Here is a 26,838-nt window from a genome sequence, read left to right as displayed (position 1 = left end):
GCATCGCGATTGCGCTTTCTTAACCCTCGCTTCCACGGCGCGCATGCCGGGAGGCAAGACCCGAGGCAGAGCGCAACTGGAGCCCGAAGCGACGTCTCGACCGCAGCCATTAGAGAGGGAGCGAAACATTAGCGAAACAAGCGGCAGGCGGCACAAGCGCCTGCCGACGCTCCGATCTCTGGAAGAATGCGTCGCCGGCGCCCGCGATGCGGGAGTGCTCGAGCCGGAGCCGCCAGCCGAAACTACGGCAGTTGCGCCGAGGGAGAACAGCGGCGGGGACTTGTGTCGTGCGCCTCATCCGAGTGTAGTAGGGGTAGGGTAGTAGCAAGCGGTCGCCTCTCTCTCGCACGCAGCTGTCGCAGCGTAACGACGCGTCGCAACAGCGCTCGCGTCTCCTACCCCCGCGTCTCTCTCTCTCTTTCTCTCAGCGCCGAGAATAGTGGGCGCGATTTGTCCCGCGCGGCGACATGTTGCGCCCGCCGCCGCCACATTCTCCGACAACCCCGAGACCGCGGAAACCGTGCGGCGTATAAATAAAGCGGTGGCTGGCTGTTTCTGCGGTTGGCGGAGTGCTGTTTGCGCCGAACTTTAGCATGCGAACGTGTTCGGGAGACGTGAGCGCGGTGCGTGCGTATATGCGGGTAGGTTGAACTGGGGGGTGGGGGGTGGGGGGGGGAGTTCGGGGCGCGTGGATGTGTGCGTCTGTCTCTAGAACACATCGGTGTCTGTAGAGGGACGGAGAGGGGGGGCGCACAGTGCTAGACAGGCAGTCACGAAAGTTGCTCGCGGAGCTGCTTGACGCGCTTTCGCCACGCCTCTGGTGCAGTTCTCGGTGAGGAGCGTGCGCGCCTTGCGAGTATAGGCGACACGTGCGTCTACGACCCGCTCTGACACGTCCCCTCCCCCCCCCCTTACGCAACTCCCACGCTGCTCCGTTCGTCCAACGCGCGCATGTGCGCACGGAACGTCAAGTTGGTCCGCGTTGATACATTACCCTGGTTGCAGCAGTGCGGTGGCATTTGGCTGCTATGTGCCCATAACACGTTCCGGACAACAGTCTCCGTCTGAGTCTTGACTGCCTACTGCCATGTCTAAGCGCGGCTGTGTGCATTCCATGACACACGATGTTTCGAGACAGTGATGCAAAAGGTAAATGAGTTTGCGCGAGTTCCACGAGAGGTTTCTAAACGTAGCTCCGCCTGGCATATGTACTTCGTCGCACGGACTCGGCACTTTGACCCCTTTGGAGTCTTGCAAGCATTCGAAGCGTTTCTAGGTCAAATGTGTGGAATCCATTGGCTTCATACACGCTTATGCAAATGCCAAGGGTCAAGTACGCACACACACACACGCACAGGGGGAGGGGCAAATCTCGGAAATCAAATCCGCGGACGCTCTATTCTAACCTAGAGACTGTCCAAGCCTTGAATGCGGCACGTCATTGCCACGCATTGTGTCAACTCACTGATACAAAGGAAGCGTTTCTTTTAGCCACGCTAGAGGTAAGTTGCAGCGCGACACCTTCGGGGGGCAGTCACACAGCGGGAAAGGGGGGAGGGGGGAAGCTACCGCGAAGCGGCGATCGCTTTCTATTTCCAGCGTTCTTACATAAAGGCTGCAGCTTTGTCTACCTTGTCGCCCTAACACCGGTGGCTTGCCAAGACCCAAGTAAACACTACGGAGGCGGTGACGACAAAGGCGGCTGTCGTCCGAGCAGCGTTAGGAGAGGCATTCGGACAGAAACACGCGTTCGCAGGTGCGTTCGTCATTAGCCTGGCAGTGAGCGCGGCAAAAGGATGGAGCATCGCGCGACAGCGAAAGATGAGGCGGCGATGTCTGCGTGCCTCCTTCGCTCAAAAGCCCTCAAAATAGAGCGCGCGCATGGCACGTGGGCGTGCTAACACCTTCCCGCTCTCTCCTTTTACTTCCGCAAGGCAGCGGGAAAGGACTCGGTGACGCGGCTACGTACGATTGTTGCGGAACCCTGCAACGCCTAGGAGTTTTGCTACACTGCGCACCAATGCGGAGAAATAACAGTGTTGGCAGAAAGAGCGTCAATGCTGGGACGTTGAGAAGTCGTTTCCGCAAGGCAAGGCAGCTTGCGGTTGCCGCATTTTTGGGCGCTGCGCCATATGCAGTTGCAGCTCACCTTTGGAATCTCTACAGGTTGTTACAGAGAGAAGCGAGAACGTCATTTCCCCATCAAGTATTGCTGTATACAACTAATGCGTTATAGTTCAACGAAATTTTACAATCTACTGCAGTATACACCTGAACATTCGGTAGAACGTATATATAATCTGAACAAGCTATCTCTTGGGCGAGTACGCTCTTCCATAGAGTCCGTTTAAGTTCATTGAAGTCAACAAACGATTCATTCCGTATCTTCCTGCTTAGCAACGTCAGTCGCCCGCTCCTCCCTCAGTCTCTCGCCGTTAAGATGGTTAGTGAATAATGCCTCACAATTTCGCCCCACGACCGATTTCGCTTCTGTTTGGCGCCAAAATTCAATCGTCGTCGAGTTTCTGCGGACGCGTATAGCGCCCATCGCTACTGCAGCCATACATCGATCACCACCACCGCCACCCTGACTACCTCTGTCCTTCGATTAACAACGACAACGCTATCCATCGGGCTATATAACTGGATCAAGCCCCTACTTCATACTCGTTCACTACAGTCATCGGTTTAACTATACATTGCAACGTCTTCCTCCGACAGCGCCAAAGCAAAACGGTAGCTGCATATATAAACGAACGGAGAAGACTTTGGGAGCGACGTTTCGTTTTATAATGCAGAACCTTTCGTTGCCCAACTCTTAGTACACATAGCGGCGCCGCAATGGAGGGCAAGAAACAACAACAACGAAAAAGATAATAATAATAAATAACGGGCCGATCGGGAGGCTCATCTCGTCTGCACGGGCATCATCAACTATGCAGCCACGCTATACACGAACGGTCGCCGCGGCTTCTCCGGGCAGCTCCGACGTGTATTAATGAGGGCCACGGCGCATTTAATTTCGCGGCCGTAGAGCTATAGGGGATGAGAGCTGCAGGGAGGTGAAGAAGGCCAGTCCGAGCAGCCGCGTTCTAAGCCCGATGCAGTAATGAAACGTACTCCCTACCCCCACCCTTCCTATACGCACATGCCTGCGGAAGATTGACAGGGACCTTCCGTGCTCGTGCCGCGTTTAAGGTATTATGCGGACACACACGCTCATGTACAGGCATGCACCTCTAATGTAGAACGCCGTATACGCGTCTCTACATTTCCTACCTTTTCTTTTTTTTTTTTTCTGAGCTCACCTGCGCGCTTAATCATTTATATACGGCGCCGAGTAATGAAGACGTGCCGCGCTCTCAGGTACCTACCTATACAGAGAAACAACTTGAGCACACGAAACTGGCCGGCGGGTAAGAACATCTACAAACGCAAGAGGAGGAAGGGGAAAGAAACAAAACAAAAATAATAGTGTATTGACAGGGAGGATCGCGCGCTACGAGTTTGTTGTTTTCTTTTCTGTCAACCTGATATCTCTTTTTAACTCGTCCAAAATAGAACACATGCACCGCCGTGGGTGAAGAGTGCCTGCGCATATTTTGCTTAATGGTAGAGCATGCTTTTCGGCTTTCTTTACCCAGTCGCCCCACCCCGCTTCACTTCCGCCCAGCGTTTCTTTTCTTTTCTTTTTTTTTCGTTACGTACGCGAGATGGGTATAGGCGTAATAATTCATTGATTAATTATCGGAAGAGGCTGAAGGCCTAATATTCTTCCAAGCTGACATGCTTTAATGCATAATATAAACACGTCGGTGGCTCCAGTTCGTTCCTTTCTATAATACTACGGATGTTCGTTGATTAATCGCATTTTTTCGTAATTCGGCCCGAGGCATACCGGTAGCTACAATTAATACGCGAGAGGGTACCGCAGCTAGCACAGTTATTACGTGGACTATGACGTGATGCCGACGCTCAGAGGGGAGAGGGAGGAGGGGGAGGGGAGGTCGTCCGGTGGCAAAACTACCACAGCGAGCACGTCCACGCCTATGAATAAGTATATCTGAAAGTTATGATTGACTCAGTGAGAAAAATTTGACAGTAATAGAGCACACGACACCTGTTAATTAGGTATGAGTAGCTCAGCAGATATCCGTACATTCAACCGACTGAAATGCTCCTTGCTTTCTTTATATCTACTTTACTATCACTTTACCTCCCCCTTCCCTCTCTCCCCAGCGTAAGGTAGCAAACCTGATCTAACCATCTGGTTAACCTCCCTGCTTTTCCCCTTTCTTGTCTCTCTCTCTCATCCGATTGAACACACGGGGGGAAAAGAAAAGGAAGAGAAAAAAGAAACCTTAAACAAGAAGCATTTGTCTCTGGAAAGTACAAAGTTCATGAATCACTGCATTGTTGACTTGAATGCATTGTATCAAAATGAAAAGCTAGGCGTTTACCTGGAGGTATACGCTTTTTATTTTTATTTTTCGAACACCTATATCACGCGAGACTCCCAACGTATACGGGAAAGTGCATTCGAGTTCGGGTCTTCCGCGAGAGTGGGAAACGGTTCACACGACAGAAGCGAAACGCGACGAAAAGAAAGCGAGAGAAACGCAGCCGCGCGCGCGCCTTCTTGCTTTACGAGGCGTGTTGCGTATATATAGCTGACCACGCGGAGAAGCCCACCGCTCGGAACATGTCGTCCCTCACCGAGAAGACACACACACACAAAAATACGACTTCGTCGTATATACGGACCCCCTCGCTGCGCTCCAAGCAGCGTACATGCGAAGCAACTTCGCTCGTCTACATCCCATAAATCGCGTTTATAGGCGCGAGAACCACGACGCCCGCCCACGGATGGCGTCCGCTCGCTTCGTAAGAACACGTATTCACGCATCGCTGCACCCGGAGCTGCGTATATGCGCAGTGTACTACGCACATATATGTTCGCATGTTAGTCTTATAGCCGTGCAGCGCTTCTGAAGCTAAGGACTACAGATAAGACTTCGTCTCATCTACACAGTGTAATTCACAGAGGTGGTGATGTACTCACGTATACTAACGGTTATCGCGCGCGGCTGTACAGGGCACGGAAGTGCAGTCAAACTGGTCACAATATGCGTAAAGAAATCGGACAGGTACACGTCGGCCACAGCATATATAGTGTGTTTACTCCGACATTGCAGCTGGACAGCCGCAGTAGCGGTACGGAATAGTAGATCGGTCACGGTATGGTAGCTGGCCATATAGATATATACCAACAGTTAATCACAGCAGTGAAATAAACGTACATGAATACATTAATTGTGAATAGTAGTTCACCAAAGCCACCGTGTAAAGTATAACCACCAGTGGCACACTTCTAATGTTTCTTGAAATTTGGGGAAAGATGGTACGTAGTACGAAGGAGTCAAATCTGGCGAATACGCCGGATGCGTGAGCTAGAACTCCACTTCAGCAAAATTTCTGTTGAGAATGGACTGCGGAACGGCCACGGCACAGCAGCCGGCCATAACAACCGAGAGCTTTAGATCAGGGGACACAAGCTGCTTGCGTCCCCTAATCTAAAGTTCTCTAATATTGCGGGACGTGCAGCGGTGGCCCGCGGCCCACGGCAGTGAATTGTCCACAGACAGATCCGTTGGTCGCGTGACTATAGCCAGAGCCCCGGACCTCCGGCCAATCACAGACCTCGTCCCCCCCGCCCTTGTTTCTTCCCACGTGCCAGTAACGTGCAGCTTGGCGTAAGATCCGTCCCCCGCCCACGATTATCCGGTGCACCGGCTCGGCAAACACTGCACGCTTTTTTTACCCTCCCGAGACGGCGTGTGGCGTGGACGCAACGTGACAGCAGCATGCGTGCGAGGCAAGTTTGACCTTCACCTGGTGGGTAGCGTGTTCACCCTCGGAGACGCGAAAGAAGGCAGTGCGTGTCGGGCGCACACACGCACAGCTTGTAAGTTCAAGGGAGATTACTTGTCCCGCGACGCGTAATAAAGAATACCCTCGCACGCAGGTGACGCGATGTGTGTCTCCCCGCGGAGGATGTTGTTTCTGGATCCGGAGATGTGCACGCGAGCATGATTATTTTACGCGGGGTAGCTCCTACTCCTTCCTCCTTCTCCTCCTGTACTCACGTGACAGAAGCACCGGCGGTGGTTTGTTACAGCGACGGCGCGTCAGGCTTCGCGTATCACCGCCTTCAACAAGCCTTGCCAGCTAGCTACACGATATGAGCCAGCCGCCCGCCGCTTCCGTAAGCACTCTCCCGTGCCTGATCGCGTGACAAGCGGCGATCAAAAGCGTATACACGGCGGAGGGAAACCGTTTTGTAGGCCGTCCAATAATTAATCAGGACAGCAAAATAGTGCCGCGGGTGCGACAAAGCGTGACCTAGTAAATGCATTATGTATACTTTTCACGATTACAAAGCCGCACCGTTGTCTTCGAACCTCCATATCATGAAAAAAATAAAAGCTCTCCCAGTTGTATGTGCCACCGTATTAAGTTTTTCTTTAAATTTATATTCTCTTTTATACTCCTTCCGTCTGCGTGAATATGGGTATATAGGCGGTATATATGCCATGTGTGTACAGATGAAAGGACTATTCCCCCCCCCCCCCCATTCTCATTCGCTGAACCTTACTTATGTATGGAACGGGGGTGAAGACGGGGGGGGGGGGGGCACAATGACACGGGGGGTTTGTTTCACTTTCAGAACACGAATGCCACACTGCGTGCTACAACGACGCGCTGCGTGTTCCCGAATCGTCGCGTGCGAGTATACTGTCGAGCGGCGCATTATGCACGAAACGGCGCACGCGGCCCGGAGGGGCCCCGTATAATAAATATACGGCCCCGCGGCTTTCGAAGTTCCTTTCTGGGTAGCGCGGTTTACGTGCAACCGCGTTATCTTCGGCTGCAGACGTTCCCGGAGTCTCCCGGTGCAGCGCGGGTGTGCAACTCGGGCATTCCGATGAAGTGTAAAAAAAGAAAGAAAGAAAGAAGAAGAAAAAAACCTACTTCGTAGGAGACCGGCTTTGTTCGCGCGTAAAGCCACGCAAGCTCGTGTGTATAAGCTACGCATAAGCCTCGGCGCACGGAATGGAACTGGAAATATAAACTACAATATAGCGCTGCGATTCCCGTTGTTTCTTTCCCGGCGCTGCAGAAACCGCGCCGTGTGGATCTCGCGCTCCCCGTCGTCGTTTGTTTTTTTTTTTTTTTGCACAATGCCTCAGTCGCACACATCTTAACTGTTTATATACCGCTCGCCAACGTAACCATGTGCAGCCGTCGTTCGTGCAACGAGTGTCGAGCCGCATGGCGTGGCTTTCGTGGAAAAAAAAAAAAAAAAAAAGGTGTGCGCCGACGTGACACGCGGAATTAGTCAGGAATGTTTGTGAACAGGTGCCGTTGGTGTTGCAAGTGCAGTAAGAGCTGTGCAACCAAGCTTACACGTGCAGGGCCAACTTTTCTTCCTTTTTTTCTTTTTCGTGCTCTTTCGCGCACATATTTCTGACGCTTTGTGACGGCGCTTCGTTATATGCTCTGCGGCAATATTACGTGGCCCATAAGTCTACTACATACGTATATGGCTCACCAACGTTATACGGTATAGTTGGTTATCGTTGGTCTATATATATAGCGCAGACGGGGGCATTTTGTTTTTCTTCTTTGAGAAAGGATCGACGTACACATATTCCGCTCTGAAAGTTGTTGATCGGGTGTGCTTGCTTTTCGTGTTAAAGCCGTGCTGTAATGCTAGGCTCATGCCTTTCTGCTGCTTGCGAACACATCTTGCGTGGTTTTTCAAGCGTTTCATAATGCGTTGTGACTATATATCATATGGCCGTTCTGGTATTGTCACAGCGTAGCGCGTGGTTATCGTCTCACGCGGAAACGGCGCTAGAGTTTATTGACAAAATCCTTGCATAAGGTACACACAGATGCAGCAACTATATATCTCCCTTAATGAAGCACTGCGATGGGACAGTTCTTATCAGACTATATACACGCGCCCAGAGGAACAGAATCGGTTTTAAACTTTGGCTCGCAGTTGACGAGATTGCGAGATAAGTTTTTCGTTATTGCGTCTATATATTTCGACTCTTCCAGCGGAAGAGCGCTTGCGACGTGCAGCGCTTCGATCTGATATTTTCTTGTATTCACTGCCTTCCTTTGGCCATCGATCTAATGGAAAGGGTGATCTATGACTCGTTGCAGCACCGCCCTCGTTGACGCCGCAGTTGTCGCGTGTAGAAATATAGTGGACGATATACTGCGTCGATCGAAAGAACGGATTGCGGCGCGGCGCAGCAAGAGCGACATTTCTGAAGAGCGCGAATTCGCCCGCAACGCCAGAGCACGATTGAAGCGGCTCGCCTGTATTCGTTAACGGTGAAGGGGAAATTCGTGGAAGCCTTCGCGCTTACACACGCAGCCAGTTGCGTTGCAACTCCACGTTAATGTTTTTTTTTTTTTTCACCGCAATTGCGCACGCCGCAACACGTATAAGCAACAAGTGAAGAGTGACACAAACGAGAAGGTCTACCTGGTTTCTTCATGCAAGTCTGCGGAGCGCTAGAACACGCACACACACGCATGCGCGAGCGCACAACCGATTATTCGATTTCATATGATTACATATCCCTGACAATCAATAGTACTGTCAAGATGTGGCCAAATAGACGTTTGGAAATAACTCGCACGTAGGCAACTTCACATACGAAGCAGATATAGCGTCAGCGGCACTGCAGCTCATACGCAGAACTCGAGCTCCTATATATACGCATCGGTTCTGTGGTCTACGCAGGGCCCTATAGTCCTCGCTAACTATATATGAGTTAATGACTCATATGCGCATTGGTTCTATAGTCTACGCAGGGCCCGATAGCACTCGCTAACTATCAGTTAAGCCCGCTGTTTCTAATGCCTGCTATTAGCGTTGCACGCGTTGTACAAAATGTTTCTTTCTTCTCGAAGTCACCACGCCAACGTTACACGAGTTACCGTATATTATAAACACAAGCCTCGAACCAGTGCATGCGCCTTCCAGCGTAAGCGGCTGTTCATTCATTCACGCGTGCTCAGCTAACTGCGTGGCATCCGAAAAGAAAGGAGAGGGGGAAGAGGCCGTGAAAAAGATGAGGAAAGGGGAGCGCCGCGGAAGCTCGTCCATACAATACCTTCCTGGCGGCTGGAGCGCCGTGAAGGTATTATATATATATATATATTTATATACTCCGCACGGCCTCGAACTTCACGAAGGACGCGGTCTCACGTGTGCGCATGCACGGACATATTATCCCAGGGAGGAAAGAAAGCGCGAAGGCAAAAGCGGCCGCCGGGTTCCGTTTTCGATCACGCGAGGCACGCTCGGATCGCGCACCCCCCTGACGCCCGGCTGCGCAAAGCACGAACACGAATGAATACAAGGCGCCGCGATGCCGGCGTGCTCGCCAGCTTCCCGTCGTATACTGTGCACACGCAAGCGCGCATGCGGCGGACATACTGTACACGCGGACCGACCTTTCTCTCCGGCCTCATCCGTGCGCCCCTTCTTCGCTGACCTCTTTGCACTTTCACTCGGGGGGGGGAGGACACGAGCACGCGTGTATACGCATGCTTATTTTCTTTGTTCATGAGCGTTGGAATCTGAGGAACGAGCGATAATGAAAACCGGGTGCCATGGGGGTGGGGGCAGTGCCACCGCCCTTCTCCTATATCCTATCCTGGGTTCTATCCTGCGCCGCATTATATGTGCACCGTGCAGGCCGTGGAGAGCAAGCACACTGCGCGTGATGTTCGTCGTGATCGTTGCGTGCTCTAGGTTACATAGCGTGACGAGGTGCGCGACGAGAAGGATAGATGGATCGACGAGATGCATGCGGAACGAGGGCAAGCATGTGCGCGTGTGTGCGTGCATACGCGCATCGGAGAAAGCTGGAACGCTAATTTTCGGGGCTGTGTAAACAGTGCGGTGCGGAGATATGGAGAAACAAACGGATCAGGAGTATGCGACCCATGCATGCGCTCGACAGTATCGACGTTTTACCTCGCGGGAAGCCAAGCACGCGTGCGGGAAGACGAAGAAACAAAAGCGTGCGTGGACGGGGGCCCCAGTAACGATATCGGGGACCACCATGCTCATCGTGCATGGCATATAGGGTGATAGGGAAAATATATGCGAGGCGAACTGCGCGGCCATCCGGATGACTCGTTTCGTGGCCATATATACATATACGAGTCACGCACAACAGATCCCTCCCCCGTCCTCTTTCTCCCCTCGTGCTGCTGTCGTCGCTAGTGACAAGCCAGATGGGTAGAGGCAGGATGTATACACTAGGTGAAGGTTGAGGGTCGGAGCCTTTTGATACTGTAAATTTGAAAGCGCAGAACCTGAGCGCAAGCTCCTTATACATCATGCGGACGAAGAGAGCCGAAGTACGTTCTCAAATGGAATTTTTAAAAATAACTTCCAAAGTTATATAGCACACTGCCTCACATGCAACGTGACACGTTAGGGTATAATGTTTCATCGCTCCTTTATGAACGAACAGCAGGATAGCGAAGCGCGCGAACAGGGCGACACGCAGAATGAATAATATTCAGGGTCCCACGAAGTTGTCACAGAGCACTGAAATAGTCGAACAGCTGATCTTCGAAGACACTTCGATGCGTAGGTCTTTTGTTCGACACTCCTACAGTCGGGTTGAGTTCGAACCAAAACATCACCTACATGCACCGGTACAGTGATATCCACAAGTACCGGCACTCGGCATATAAATGATTCCCACGTAAAACACACCCACTTACATGCATTTTATACGGCGACTTACACCCGACACTCGGAATACCAAATGAACCTCGCCCTTCATTCATATCCCTTATGTCCTTGCGTCCACTGTGGAAGGAGACAGACGAACATGGCTCTATATACCCCTGTCTAGCTCGCGTTCCCGAGTGTCTGTCTGGCTGCGCTCACAGCCCCTTCTCGCTCGTTTAGCATTTCAATACAAGATCGCGACCCCAGGGGGCTGGCTCTCGAATCCGAGCTCCAAACCCGGGGTCTCTCCGCTCGTTCGTTCGCACGCCCCTGCCTCCCTTGTGCCGTGTCCCGCGCAGCTGGAAGCCTCGAGGAACGGGACCGTTCCGCACACATAACAACGGGCGACGCGCACTGGCTCAGAGATGCAAAGTAGCACGTGTTATGGGTGCGAGCGGAACGCTCACTGCCGTCCAACAACAACGCGCCGCCGCACCGCATGCGGGCCGCCGCGTTCTCGAAAGCGGGTTCAAACTCGACGCGATCGACACGACGACGAAGGCGCGCGCGCGTGAGGGTCCTCCACGGGCAAGGTCAGACCCCAGCCTCCACTCCCCCTCAACGTTTTCCTTTCTTTTTTTCGTTTTGTTTCCTTCACTGGTATGTTGAACCATAAAGGAAATAGGAAGACGGGAGGCAAGAAAGAGAGGAGGCTCGAGGGAAAGAGAGAGAGGCCCTTGTTGCATGCCGCACAGACGCTTTCGCCTCGCCGTCGTTGTCTACGCTGTCGCCGCGCGAGCGGTCTCGTTCGTCTCCTCCGGTACGGCGCAGCGACCCGACCGACCGCAGAGAGAAGAGCTGATTAGAAATTCATAAGGCCGGAAATAATGGCCGCCACTGGAGCGCGGGGTCGCTTTCTTGCGTCTCTTTCGGCGGCGTCCGTCCCGAGTTCGGTCATGTGTGGCATCCCCGCCGCCTCTCTCTAATGGTCGCCGGTGACGCGCCGGGAGGGCCGGCCCCCCACCGACGCGCCTGCTTTCCTCCGGAGTCGGCACTAGGTATAGCCACCCCCACCACTTTCACTCCCCCTCGCTATCCATAGACAACTCCCCCCCCCCCCCTCCTCCTTCCCCCTCCTGGTTGCGAGAGGGCAACGTGAGGCAGCACGACTTCGACGAATTCGGCGATGCTTTAGCTCAGGTTACGATGGCCAGACAAACCTCCCCCCTCCCCCGCCTCTATATATACATAAGCATAAAGAAAAATGCCCGGCGTACCTTGTTTAGCTAACTTATTTCCTTTTTTTTTTTTTCAACTTCCTTTTCTATTGTCATGGAATTGCCGGCAGGAGAACATCGCGGACAATGGAGGATGCAGACCAGCAGGAGTCGTTTTTCGGACGACGAGATATATTTAATGGTCCTGCTGAGCCCACTGCAACGCATGTAACTTCGTATACTGAGCCATGTTTAGAGCTCGATCGTGACCTCACGGGTGTTATTGCAACATGTGTGGAAGCCACCTGATTAGTCACTGCGCTAATAATCAGAGCCCAGTTACACCGTAAGAAAGTTTTGTAAGTTTCCAGACAAAAGCCGGAAAGAACTTCAACCTTGACAACATGCAATACTCAAAGACGGTAACGGGGGGGGGGGGGGGAGGGAGTATTTTGAATGTGTCCACACAGTGGACAGGTCCATTTCGTCTGCTACTGAATACTGAAGTGCTCATTGGCTGGGGGCGCATGTCTCCTTCTGACACATACCCCAGCCCACTCAATCACAGCTTCAGCAGAAGACGAAATGGACACTTACAGAATACCTTCCCCAGGCCCAACAGAACGGGACCCCCGTTGTTCGACACTGTGCACATATCTGTCGTTGGTTTTTCATAGAGGATAGACTTTACCGACGTTGACTCTACCGCACAAATTCGGGTCTCTCTCTCTCTCTCTTTCTGTGTACGTGTGTCCTTGGGAAAGGGACATACGCTCGACACATTCGCTTTGTGAACGATGACAATGCCACAAAACAATACCCTATGTAGTGCGAAACTTTCCCCCATTTTAGTACATTAAGAAACACCAGCAGTTACTACTTCTCTTACCTGGCACTAGCCCCGTACCTAAACCAAGGCAGGACTCGTTGCGAAGCCATGCTACACCTAACATATCCCAACGCTAGCGCTTACGGAAAGTGTCTTATAGTCCAGTGTTACGAACCAAGTTGCGGCAACGGTGTCATCGCTCGTCCAAAGTCGGGAAAGTATATCTTCTCCAACTGATTCGGAGAGGAGCTTTAGTGTCCTCGCTTGTCAAAATAAAAACGTGTGTCTCCGTGTTTTCGGTGCGCCCAGAACACTGTTCCTTGCGTGTCTACCAACACATAACACTATCTGTTGAAATGTAGACGCACGTTCGCAGGGAAGATTCCCACGGGCTTGTTCGTCCGCGGAGCCAAGATACTGACCAAAAAAAAAAAAAAAACGACACGAAATAAACGGACAGAATTCCCGCCGCTCGCCTATATACTGTTCCACCAAACCAAGGTATGCGTGCAAGCGATCGTTGTTCCAAAAACGCTGCTCCCATCTATGAATATGGATCGCCGTGTAGGACCTTGGCACGATGTGGCAGCCTCGCCTCGCCCGAAAGAGGGGCACCACAACAATATCGCCTGCATGGGGGCATTCCCTGCGCCGACACAGGGCAGTGAAGCGTTTTGGCGTCGTGTGCGCTGCTCGTCGTTTTCCTTTAGTGGAACACTCGTTGATACTAAAGGAGCAGGCGCGCTTGGCGTTTACCGGTGACAGAACACAGAGAAAGAGAGTGTGTGTGGTGGTGGTGATGATAAAAGTTCACCACAGTCGACAGGCTGCACTGAGATATTAGGCAAGATCCGTTTAAAGTGGCAACAACATTGAAACGCATTCCTGGTGCGGCGTCATCGCGTCTGTTGTTTTAAGCTTTACACGCTACGCCCAGATTTGCATATACGGTCTCTGTGAGGTTGTCGCTTTGAATGATGTTCACACGAAGCACCCTTCCACCATCATTGCGGGGCGCATGCAGGCACCATGCGGCATGAAATGAGACACGGCACCACGGCACGCCCAAAATCCACCCGATATCCACGTGGTTCGTGCGCTTGCTTAGGATGAACGTACACTACTAGTTCGGATGGCGTGTTCGAGAAGTGGAACAGGCGCAGACACAAACCGGAGGGCGCCATGCGGGTGCTGTATTACCCACCGAGAGAGCTGCAGTGAGGAGGTAGGATAAGCCGCTCAGAGGAGGTGGAGGTCGGGGACTGGGCGGGCGAGGCCGGCGGCGAACTTCTGGAGGCAAGGCAGTACATGGGCGTTCGGATAGTCCAGGGAGGGGTCCGTGAGCGAAAGGAAGGGGGCGGGGGAGGGGGGCACGACTACTGCCCGAAGAGTGTGAGAGGGAGGAGGTCACACCATAGTAGAGGTCCAGCTCAAGCCCTCTGCTGACTGAGGAACCGCCCATTGCAGGGTGGGATGAAGAAGGAGAAGTGTCAGCGATAACAACAACAACAAAAAAAAGCAAGTGAACGGCACAAGCACCGGCTCTCGCTCGAGAAGATACCGCGAGAGCAGCCAGCCGACTCTAAAACGGAAGCGGAGAGAGCAGGACCCCAGTTCGGTTTCTCTTCCTCCTCTTTTGTTCTTGATCTTCAACTTCTTCCTCCTTTTTTTTTTTTGCTCGTTCTCTGAGCAGTAGCCTCCTCGATGTCCTATTAAGCTGTCTCTGCACACCGACGACGACTGAGAAATCTGCGCGGAATGACAACGCGAGCAAAAACAAAACGAAAGTAGCCGCGAGGAATTGGGTGTGTGCTGGGACGAAGAGCGAGAGAGGAAAAAGGTGGCGCACAGCAGAGGCAAAGGCCTTGCCGCAGCCCGACAGAAAAAAAAAAGATCGATAGCGATATCTTAACTGCGAGACGGGGTGTCGTTTCGGCTTCTCTCGGCTCGGATGATCTCGCGCGGTTGGGTTCCAGAGCGGGCACACGCGCGGCGATTGCTAGAGAACGAAGACCCAGCCTAGACACAGCTCATCTTCTTCTTCCCGCTGAGTATCTCGTCAGGGCCCTACGAGACGTCCCCCCAGAGATAGGCTAAGAATTTGAATGAAAGAAAGAAAGAAACAAACAAAGAAAGAAAGAAACGGAGGAGAGAAAACTACGGAGCTCGCGCGAGCGGCGTCGTTTGGGTGTGTCAGCTGAGAAGCTCAGATGCGCGCGGACTGATGCCGATCGCCTTGTTGGCAAACGCGACCCGTTAGCGGGGCCCCAATTTGACGGCGCTTCCGAGGGCAACGTGGCACTGAGGAGGAGCGGCGGGACATAGGGGGGCAACGGCGGGCTTGAAGACATCAAGTCGTAAGACTTGAAATTTGAACTATTACGAAGCAAACTGCTGAAAGCGATATAATAACGAGACTAAACGAATCGGCCTAGACTGGCAACGCGTTCTTTCAAGCTCTGTGTTATTATTTTTTTCATTCATTTGGTGAGGAAAGGTTGATTAATACTGGCATCAAATGAAGGCCAAACAACTCTTTTTCTCACTCTCTCTCTCTCTTTTTTTTTTTTTTCGTGCCAGCACCTCGGTGTCGGTATGCATCAAAGTGACGTCGAGGAGTTTAAACTATTTTCACGTGTTAGAACCGTTTCGGCACAGGAAAAAATGTCGAAACATGCTAGTTTGAGTGTCCTATTCCTTTCGCATGCTCTCATAGTAAACGCTGTCAAATTGTCCTGTCGTCACTGAGAGCAGCAGGTGCGAAAACTTCAGGGCGCCGTCGCCAATCGTTTATGCGTCCTTTTCTGGTCGTTTACTAAGCTTCCTTTCTTGGCGAGGGTGGCCCGTTTTACTGACACAGACTGTAACATTCCTGATTTGTGTCAATTTACGGGTGGAGTTCCTAGCCTTACTTTCTTTCTGATCGTGACGTATTCCACAACGTTGAGCTCAACGCTCTCACCGTAGCTTGCTGACACTATTGTTGCACTTTCGCCTTACCCCCCTCTCTCTCTCTCTCTCTCTCTCTCTCTCTCTCTCTCTCTCTCTCTCTCTCTCTCTCTCTTTTTACATGGTCATACCTTGCACATGTACGTCACGTACCAGCCAAAAAGTACAACTCAAGCTTCGCAGTCTGACGTAGTTCTCGAAACTACCTAGCATGAAACAAAAGAAATCCGACGGCAAGTTTAATAAACAACGAATTCTCGCGCATCTACCGCTCAGGCCGTCAACAGAAACTCCGAAAGTTTTTCTTTTTGTCTTTTTTATTTTCTTATTATTTCTTTCCTTGTCTGTTTCAAATCTCAGCCTGCCGGCTCGAAGGCCATTCTCTTCTTCAGTCTGAAATGCGACGCATTTTCGGAGAGGTGCGCGCGCGTACGCACATATACGCACGTACACACGAGTGCACATCGGCGCTCTCGGATTTCGACGGCGGGAGCAGGGGTTTCAACGCCGAAAACGCAACGAGAACGGGAATCTCGTACTTCCTCTCCCCCCTCCCTCCTTTCCGGCGCGGCATACTGCAAGACAAGAAGACGGCGAGGGCATACGGGGGAGACGAGGCGACTTTTCTTACGCGACGCGCATGACGGCACAGCAACGCCTCGGGACCTTTTTGCACCACATAACGCGGGCGCACCGTGGTGCATACAGAATATGGAACTCGTGCCGCGCATACGACACGCGCATACGTCACTTTCTTTCCGTCAGCACCGCGTGGAAGATGATGCGCGGACGCGTCGCAGTCGCACGCGCTGTGGCCAGCTGTGGGGCGTTTCTCACTGCTGATGCATGCAGCTGCAGGCGAGGAGGAGATGACTTCAGTTTTTCTTCGGGCGGCAGTATAGGAGAACGCCCCTCGCCCGCTGCGCACAGTGCGCGAGACCCGGCAAGAACAGGCGGAGTATACGAAACGGCCAGTGCCGAAGCGAGATTGGGAAAAAAAAAAAGAAAGAAGTAAAAAAAAAGAGTGGCAAGTTCCCTTCGCCGGCGAACATGAAACGGGCCGCGCCACGCGAAGCGTTGCCCGGGTGACATATTCGCTCGGCACGCTGCCTCGCTTTGATCGTGTTCCGCCGCGCCGGCCGCGCGCGCCTATCGAGGATTTACATAAAACAGCCGATGGGCTGGGTGCGAGCGAAGGGCGTGCGGAAGGTACACGCGGTATGGCAACGGGCGGTATATAGTATACGTGGGCTCGTAATGCGAAAAGTTGACTGCGCGCGAAGCGCGGAAAAGAAAGAAAGCCGAACGGCGAAAGGAGAAACAGCGGTGGAGAAAGCGAGCTGCCATGGAGGAGCAGCGCTGGAGAGGGAGCAATGAAGATATAGGTGTGTGTACGTGTGTGTGTAGCTAGATAGCAGCATGTACGCCGTGTCAGCGCCCCGGTGTTGTCGCCGTTGATCCACGGCTTGCCGTCGTGTCGGAGAAAAAAGCGTTTCCAGAGTCGAGCGGCGTGCATGTGTCTGTTAGCATGCGGGTGTGTGAGCGCTCGGCTTTTCCGAAACTCCCCCCCCCCCCCCCCCCCCCCGTGATTCGTACGTCTATCTAGCGAGATTGCACTGAATAACGTATGCGGAGGCATCCGCTGACGGTGGTATACCTTCTGTAGGCCCTGCTGTTGAGGACATACCGCGTTACGGTCGGTCCCGCGTGCATACTTCAGAAGTGGCGTACAACGGCCGGGGAATGAACACGCTACACACGAGTGACCCGATGGCGCGTGTGCGGGAGCCCAGTTCGGGCACTGCAAACGGCATCTCGTTTAGGATATGCGCGGCGCGTTCAACTTGACTCTCGAAGAAAATCTCGCGAAATCGTCTCCAAGCCGGCTGAGAGAAGGAGGTGACGAAGGAAGTTTCCTTCAATATGCAAAATCACAACTCGCCGACTCTTCAACAAGCAGCCGACATCCGTCCTGCAATCTCCTTTACCCGCTGTGACACATATTCGCTCGCGATCGCTGTTTGCGACGAGCGTTTGCCCAGACTGCTTGTATAATTTCCTAATCTCAATTGCTGAGACATCGATAGGGCGTCCTGACATCGCCCTACACACACACAGTAGGATATATTCGGTGTTTTCGCACGAGGATAAAGGAGGGAAGCGCGATATACCACCGCAGACCTTCGCTACTGTGGTCGCCGCACACTGCGTATGGAAAGTATGCGCGCCAGGGGGCGCGCCATGACACGCAGATTCTCCCCGCCCCACAACCACCCCGCTCTATACGGTCTACGGACGCGGCAGATGCGTCCGTGACCACGTGACTCCGCGGTTTTTCGTGGCGGTCGCCGCCGCGGCCAGAAAGCCAATAGCGCTCGACGTCAATAGCACGGGGGGAGCTAAAGTGGTGGCGGTGCCTCGCGGAGAAGAGCGCCGGCTGCGCCGGAAATCCTCTTGCCGCAGGACGCCTGTATTTGCTCTCCCATTCATTCGGACGCATCGTTCACAGGAGTATCAATCATTCTCCCCCTCCTCCGCACGAAACCACCGCTCCCGCCGCATTCAGCGCAAATGGCTTTTGGCAAGCATGCAATCGCCGTTAGTTTTCTCCTCTCTCACCAGCGTCGCAGCTTACCCCGATTAGTCTGATTCGCCGATAACGCAACAGAGCAGCAAGCTTAACCGTGTGCGTTATTAGTTTTCTTTCTTTCTTTTTTTCCTGTCACCCACTGTGAGTTAGGCAATTACAGTCTGCAACGTGCAGCGTGGGCGCGAGACGGAAATATGCAAATAAGGGGCCTATATAACATATTTGCGCCATCGTATATATCAATTTCCAAAAACGAAAAAGGTCCCACCCCATAGCTGTTGCCCCGAGTCTCCCAGAATTCTTTTATATCAGCCTGACGAATGAACGTCCGGCCTCCCATCGACTTTTCCGTTCGCAACAAACGGGCAAGAAAATAGGCGCACCGCGTCCAGCTAAAACGTGCGCCCTCGTATAAGCGCCCCCTATATATAGGTGGCGTGCTGTTGCTGCCGCGGCCTACTGTGAGAGTCCCTCGCCCGCGTTATACAATGGAACCGCCGGCCTCGACGTGCATGCCTCGTTTCAGCTGAATATGCAGCGTCCTCGAAAAGGACAGCGCGCACTCGTGTACGCGACGAGTAATTAGTGCGCGACTCGTTGACTCAGGCACGGGAAGGAAGCCGCACGTGTACTAGTCCAGGATGCTGCGTCACAGTTTCGTAGCTTTCGTCGACAGAGCATGCGATATCGACAATGAGGGCCAGCCGGTCTCCGAATGCAAGAGCAGTTCGGACACAGCGGCTGCATATGCTGAAGTTCGTATTATTATTATTATTATTATTATTATTATTATTATTATTATTATTATTATTATTATTATTATTATTACCTGCTGCCAATTCTGACTGGGGTTAGAGCAGGAGGGCACATATAAAATGAGGAAAGCACAGGGGGTGCAACGTTCACAGACATAGAGGTCGACGGGGAACTTCCGCCGCGTGTAAGGTATACGACATGGCCGTGGGACATCGAATAGGTGAAAATAAGATGAATGCACAGTCTCGCGACAACGTAATCGACGGTCCCGTTCGCGGGCAAATTTTGATAAGAAGAAATCCGGCCTTCATTCGCACATATGCAAGAGAGCTCCAAAGCACTGATATAATTAGTCGTTCCTTTTCAGCGTCCCTTCGGCAAATTTCTTCGCCCAGCACTGAGATTGCGTCTGCGGAGTCTGTCGCCATATCTGGAGAACAGTAGCTGTATAACTAGCACTACGTTCCAAAGGATTGATGAGGCTGACCTCCAAACGTCCGTTACCCCTTGTTGCGACGCCCGCTGACTTCGTTTATGTTATTCCAGTAATATTCCGGGAGACCCCGGTATCTCTTATCAGGGCTCTCTTGGAGCCATAACGTACAAGGCGCTCAATAAAAGATGTTAAATCCCTCTCACTTCTCGATGAGGCAGTTTAATATTCACGGCGCACCGTCACGCGAAAGATCTCACCACTGAGTGATTGGCGTTTACCTGCACGTATACATGCCCAGATTCTCCAGCGTACAATTGATTGGTCAAGAGGCGGACGGAGCGGGGGAGGAAAGAATAAAAGAAAGCGCTCGGGCAACTGTCTGCATAAGTAAATCAAGCTAGTCGTGCCAGAGCGAATGGAACCATTTCGCAACGCCGCGAAACGGTGTTTCTGTGCATATATGCGAGTACTATGGGGAATCGCTGACGTCTTATATGTTGGAGCTCAATCGACCCTCCCTTTTTCCCCGCCCACACGCACAGTGATTCGTATTCGTGCTCGCTCTGGTAAGTCACCGTATAGTTAACCTTAACCACGACGTGGAAGCAGTAATCATAAAGGGAAGGAGGGAGGGGTTAAACATAGTGTGTCGCTGCATTCGAGGCCTTGACATGAGCTGCCGTCACGACAGCAAGCAAAGTTGTTTTTCCCGACGCACACGGTAGGTTCCTGGGGCAACAGGCGCATAGATCTAGCTGCTGCTGCTGCTGCTTCCTATTCAGCAGCGGGCCGGAGTCGAATCAATTAATTTGTGACGAAGCGAGATGGCAAAATAAAAAGAAGAAGAAAAAAAGAAGAACAACAGAGCGCGAGCGTATATGGCACTGAGACGGTAGCAGCTGCTCACAACGACATGGAAAAAAAAAAAAATAATAACGTCATTGCCACAACACCAAGCTTGTTTGTTTCACTCTACCTTTCTCTTTATAATTATTTTTCTTCCTCCTTTGGGCTAGAGGCCGTTCGCCGTTACTGAACCGCCACCGTAGCTTGTGGCCGAAAACATGCACAAATACGGTCGCAAGGCAGCGCGTGTATTCCGCGAAATACCAGGAAAAAAAAAACGACCGTGCGTCAGAGCTGGTCCTGCAGCGTGATACGACGGCTGTTGCGAATTCGACGCAAGGAAAAACAACGAAAGAATGTAGAGGGCGCGTCGTGAAGCTGCAGTCGCTCTAAAATCTGTTTTATGGCTTTCTTTAATACACTTGCCGATCACTGAAAGGGGAAGGATAATTTTTTTTTTTATATTAGATGCTCTCACCCTGCAGACTTCAGGAAAGCTAATGGTGGAATGCAACCGCGCGCTGCTTAATGAAGTCGCAAAGAAAGTGGAACATGTTGGTCTTGGGAAATGTGTTTTTCATAGACCACAGACTCGGATAAGTAGTTAAGTGGATTTCCAACTTTTTTTTTTTCTTTTTCCTTTTTTTTCCCAAACCACGCTGATTACGTATTCTTTTATATTTTTCTCCCTCTCTGCGTGGCTGTTCATATTCGCAAGCGCTTCAAGTGGGCAAGACGAGAGACAGCGATCACGTACTTGTTTCGTTGTTGAGTCATTTGTACGCGACCTCGCCTTGGTTATACTTATGCCTTGGTCGTCTGCGAAATAAAAGCGGCCATTCAATGGATCCCAATTCAACAAGTTAAGCCACGGGCGACTGCACCGGGTGTACGAACGCCGGCCTCCAAAAGGGTTGGGAGAATTACTGAGCGCGGAATTAACCGGGCGTGACATGAAGGGGTTAAAACACGAGCCGTTATGCAAATGATGATTTTTTTTTTCGCAACCGGCATGTAAGCATCTGCTCAAAGTGAGCATCCTTTATTTATCTTGCGGCCCCTCTGTGGGGGCTGCTAAACAATGATGCTAAAAGGCGCGTAGTTTACGTAGAGGACACATCTATACCTCATCAGCAGACGCTTCTGGCAAGCGCTTCACTGCTGCACCCTGCCAGCTGCGCTCTGTATATGCACGGTACGGCAAGCTCGTACTGCTGACACCTAATTAATGAGATAACGGTGTGCCGAAACGCTTCATCCCTGGTCGACGAAGTTTACGGATGTGGTTTTGGGAGGCACCTTCGTCCTGCAGCGGACACAGACCGTTTACGACGATTGGATCAAACGAGCTGGAACGACTGAGCGTGAGCCTGTCACCTATTCGCCTGGATCAGTTCGGACGTATGTACAAACCCTCGAGGTAAAGGTAGGCTTATCCACGGCGCAGCATCGACCGTTCACCGCCTTTCTGAACGCTGTGTTGCGACCCGGCAATTGTCAACGACGGCATTCATTGTGCGCGTGACGGCAAGGGGGGTCCACTCTATAAACAGCCCAGCCCCGAATAACTACCGTCCTTTCGGGCCCTTCTCCTCTCCAGCGCGGAATGCGTTGTTGTTGTTCGGTGAGTAATGCAGCGTGGGCCGATGCATGCATGCATCTATATACCATGTGGCTTATATGATCCCTGCGGCGCGCCCGCAATAAACGCGAGCCGAGGGGTTAACCGCGATCGACGAGGCATGCATGATGCTTCTTCAGCGTACGTCACGACTCCCTCTCGAGGCGATTCGGAACGTTCCGCGCGCATATCGGGAAGGCCGCAAACGGCCGGCCAGGCCCGCTCGAGGTGTCGATGAGGGGGGGAGCACCAATCGTCGGCGAAACGCTGAAAGGCTTGCCCTCTGCGTTCTCCACACCTTCTCGCTCACTCTCGCGGCTGTTAAAGACTCGTTCGCGCGTTTGCATTAATCGACGGAGCAGCGAGAGGCTCTGGTGGCGAAAGGGTCGCGACCCTCTTCGCACGCGCGAATTGCCTGACGCCTGTTCCGATGGCGGCGCACACCAGCAAGGTCTCGGCAACGCTCGCCTATTCGGCCCTCCGTGGGGGCCAGTGAGAGCTGCCTCGGACATGAGCTTTCGAGGAGGGGTCAGTGCTCGGTGGTGGTGGTGGTGATAAACTTTTTTTTCCATGCGCTTCTTTCCACGAGTTGGATTTGATTCTGACGAACACGGTCAACGATTCCCCGTCAAGATTACACGTCGCATACAATGAACAAGTTTGTTGAACAAGTTTAAGTGAACCGTTGAAATGCTGGAGGTGAGCGGAGGGAGCGATAATTTACGCTTTCCACGTTCGTTTAGCGAGCGCCGACAGGACTTGTAACCGGCTTCCTTGCATGTCTAGCAATTGACATAAGTAAATGGCATTACATCAATTGAGCTTCGGCGATTAGAAAGGCGCGGTAACAATCCTCCATAGATAACATGGCATATCTGCGGTACCGACAAGTGACGTGTTGCACGGTTAAGCAGCGCACGTATCTTTCAACTGAAGCTCTCGGATCCAGAACTGACAATACCGGGCGATAACACACGACCCGAAGGCAACCGCGAGCAACGCGACTGGCATGGAAAGCGAAAATTAAAAGAGGAAGAAAAAACGAAACAAAATTTAGAGTAATTCAGGCTATCAGCATCGAATGTGCTCGACTGTGATCGTCCCAATGCGACTGAGAAGTGACAGCCTCTTTATGCTGAAATACGGCCGCGATCACCAACCACACAAAAATTTTTGTTTAAATTTGTAGAGAGGACAAATGAATCAGGTGCTGGCGCCATGACGTCTGACAGAATGCAAGGTTCTACGCGGCAATCCATGCGACGGCCGATCGGGCACGCTGCGTCGTGCCCGAGCTGTCGCTCCTGCCACTCCGTTCGAACGGTCATCGTTTCAACTGCTTACCATGATATCCAGGCGGACGGTGGTCGGCCCGTTTCGACCCATGAACCTCGGGTCGGCGACGTACATCCAATCGCACATCTTCGCCATGGCACGCTTCTCGTCCGTCCTGTCCCTCGGCATGGCGGTAGGCGGCGAAGAGACCGAGGTCTCTCGTTCACTCCATTGGTCACGGACACAACGTGAGACACTCGTTCGATGACGAAAAAAGCAAATCGAAGATGCACCACAAATAACAAAAAACACGGGGACTGGGCGAGCGCAACCGACTTCCGCGATGCGCGGAGCTGCCGGTTCAGCAGAGTCGCAACGGCAGCACGCGCGTGCAGCTGCTTGTGACGACGACGCTCCTCCGCCGCACGGCTACAACTGACTCAATGCATGCGCGCACAGGTCTGGCCATCGCCTCGCACACGGCGCGACTGCTGCGGTGTTGTTGACTGTGTGCCGCCGCCGCCGCACACGGAGTTGGGAAAACTCTCCTCCGAATAGGACGGGAAAGAGGAAGAGGCTGAGAAGAAGGCGTGCCCGGCATTTCTCCTTCTCTCTCTGCTGGCTCTTCCTCTCTCTCTCTCAATCCTCGGAGGGCAATCTCGCTTGTCGCGCGCTCGGCTCAGCAAGCTGAGCCCGAGACCAGCGCTTCTTTCAGCTCTCCTCCTCGGTCAGACTGCCCTTTCCCCTCAGCCATCTCCGTAGATTGTGCGTGCGTACGTGTGCGTGTCGCCTTCGGAATTCTTTTCCTACCACCTGCCCGCCCGGCCAGAGCTGCGCGATGCACCGAGCGTAAAATAAAGAGAAGCCAAACAACGGGTGCGGCCGTGCAGCATAACAAAAGGAGAGAGAGAGGGGGCGGGAATAAACAGGGGAGGGCGGGCCGGCGGGCATCTCTCGCCTTCACCTTTGAACACTGCGGACGCTGCTTCCTTCGCTTCTCTTTTCTCTCTTTGTTAGAACGCGCACGTGCGCCGTGCGATGCGGCGCGCGATCTCTTTATTTTCGTCTGCACCTTTTGTCTTATCGCGTGTCAGCGGCGCGCTGGATGGCTGGAGTTTATCTGTCTATCTTTTCCAGAGCATAAAGGAGAGGGAGCCCCAGTTATCTCGTTTTCGTTGTATCCTTCGTTCGTTCTCTCGGCCATTGTTTTCTCTACAACTGCAGATGATCGGCTCCCCGCAATACCTCGTGTCCGTCTTTCGCCCTTCTTTTGGACGGGTAAGCGATTTGATCGGCGGTCGTTCTTTCTTGGTCGTCGGGCTGGTTGAGCAGGGTCTGCGCACGTATATATCTCCGCCTGATGCCCTCTCGGCTTTCCCAAACGGAACAGTCTTTCGGGAGCGAGCATTGCCAGTCCCACAACGTCTTCGTTCCTTCCTGCCTACACCAGCACAATCCTTTTGTTTTTGCTGCCTTCGTTGGCTCTCGCAACCCTGCTCATCGCAGTCCCAGCCCTGGTCGCGCCCATTCCTCCTGCCTTCTCTCTTTCTCTCGCACCTTTCACGCCCGCGGTTACTTCTTTCGTTCCCAGGTGTCGGAATCCATCTTCGGTGAGGCGGCCACGCCGCTTTTTGTCATTGCTTCAATCTTACCTTGCTCTGCATGTGGGTCGTTTTGTTGGCAGGGTGCGATAGTTCGGGAGGGTGCGGAAGCGCTCCGCAGCTTCTCCGATCGTTGAAACGTTCTTCTTTTCTAGACATGTAACCGTTCCTGCTTCTGCTCCCGCCTCTCCAGCCGCTGTCGCCCTCTGACTCGCACACACAGACCGCCGAGAAAGCACGGCTGTTTCGCATTTCAGAGGGGGTTGGGTGCCTCGCACGGAGCACAAACCGGGGGCTACTATTACAAAAATACGTCAGAAAAAAGGAAAAGTTGGTTCTAAGCCAAGGTGCAACCGAGGAGACGCAGAGTAGCAATAGCGGTGTCGTATATAGAGATTCGCGGTGTGCAGGACGGAGGGGAGAACGAAGTTTGAAGGCTCTAATTTTCAATGCTGCAGCCGTCCTTTGTGCGGGTTGCACGCGCGCCCCCTCGCTACAGCTCACTGTACCCTCGCCTCTGCATCTCCCAACTCTCTCCAGCCACATCTCTCTCCCACTTTTGCGCGAGCTCGCGTGAAAGCAAAGCGTGTGCCCCGGCGCCACCGGCGTGTTTGTTCCTCTCTCCCCCTTCTCCCAAGCACCGGTGTTCGGACCGGGAGCGTTTCTCCGGTCCCCCACGCCCTCTCCGCTGCCCCAACCCCGTGTTCCACTCTGCAGACCCTCCTCCTCCGTTTATTCATTCCTTGTTTGCATTCTTCTCCTTGCTTCCGAGGGTTTCCCTTACCTAGTCGGCGTTCCCTGCCTCTTTGCACTTTTGGTTGCTTCCTTCGTCTCGGTAGAGCACAGCGTTGGGGGGTGCAGGTAAACGCAACACGAAAAAACCGCGCGGGGCTGTGGGGACGCCGTCGGAATTTCGAGGCACCGAGGTGTGCACCGGCGCTCGGCAACGAAGAAGGCAAGCGGCGGCTGCTGGCTGCTGCGCTTGTATGCGCTGCGCTGCCGTGTGTCGAATTTCGGGGAGGCTCGCCCTATGCGTTTGTGCGCGCGCACGGACGGGGAGCCCGGGTTTACTAGCAGGACGACGCGTGTAAACGGGATGGGAGGCGACCAGTTTCGTTCAGCTCCTGCCCACTTCTTTCCTGCTTTCCTTTCCGATTTTTCTCTCGTTGCTTCTTTCGTTCCTTACATATATATATTTGCCGCGAATTCGAGGTTTGACTTCGTGTTGCTGCAGTTTCCGGAAACCCCGAGTTTCTTTCTTTCTCTTTTTTTTATGGGGTAGGAAGAGCAGTGCGAGCGCCTGGCGCTTGGGAGGGCTGAAGCAATGAACCAGGGTATCGGGTGGGGGAGGAGGAGGTGACGAAGAAAGCGCGCGGCTGCGTCTATGAAGTTGCGATTTGAGACGGAATGGGGCAGGCAACGCGGACCCGTGCCGTTTGCAAAAATAGAAAGGAGGAGGAGGTGTGTCGTGTCCGCGGAAGAACAGACGCCGCCCGAACATGCAACTAGAAAAGCGAAATAATACACGTTCGGGAAAGTGGAGCAGGAACATCTGGGAAGAATGGGAAGTGGTGGCTTGGGGAAAGCTTGGAAGGGGGGGTGGGGGTGGAGGGGGGTACTGCGAGGGCTCCGCGCTAGGCGTCGCTCACTCCCCGACGACTGAAGTCGTAAAACCTCGACCTTTTCTGCTCCATCGGTTCCTGCGTATCTTTGTTAAATCTCTTCCCATTCAGACGCGCGAGCCAGAGAAGAAGAAGGCCGGCAGGGAGATGCGCCCGGTGATATTCAGTCACTCCCAGCCCTTTTGTCGCTCGTCCGGGGTGTTTTCAATTTCGTGACGTTTATCAACCTCACTGGAAAAAGGAACTGCGCGCGAGGTATACAAAGGCCTAGTGTTCCGCCGGTTCTGCTCGGAGACGCCGCGCCCGAAGCCAGCGGGTT

The 26,838-nt window shown here is 52.9% G+C and overlaps 1 protein-coding gene across 2 annotated transcripts in view; it reads right to left on the bottom strand.

The window, feature by feature from the left end:
- The window catches only part of LOC126537593 (uncharacterized), a 464,401-nt gene that overhangs the window by 119,958 nt on the left and 317,605 nt on the right, over positions 1-26,838 (bottom strand). Inside the window, exon 1 of one of the 2 annotated variants that reach the window (XM_072287912.1) lies at positions 23,366-23,790. The exons of the other annotated variant lie outside the window; for it this stretch is intronic. Coding sequence (XP_072144013.1) covers positions 23,366-23,485 — 120 coding nt within the window. The 5' untranslated portion in view covers positions 23,486-23,790. Of the gene's footprint in view, positions 1-23,365; positions 23,791-26,838 lie in introns of those variants that run through there. 2 annotated transcript variants of the gene reach the window in all.

This window comes from Dermacentor andersoni, chromosome 4, assembly GCF_023375885.2.
Source record: "Dermacentor andersoni chromosome 4, qqDerAnde1_hic_scaffold, whole genome shotgun sequence".
NCBI lineage: Eukaryota > Metazoa > Arthropoda > Arachnida > Ixodida > Ixodidae > Dermacentor > Dermacentor andersoni.
This window is presented reverse-complemented; position numbering and strand designations above follow the sequence as displayed.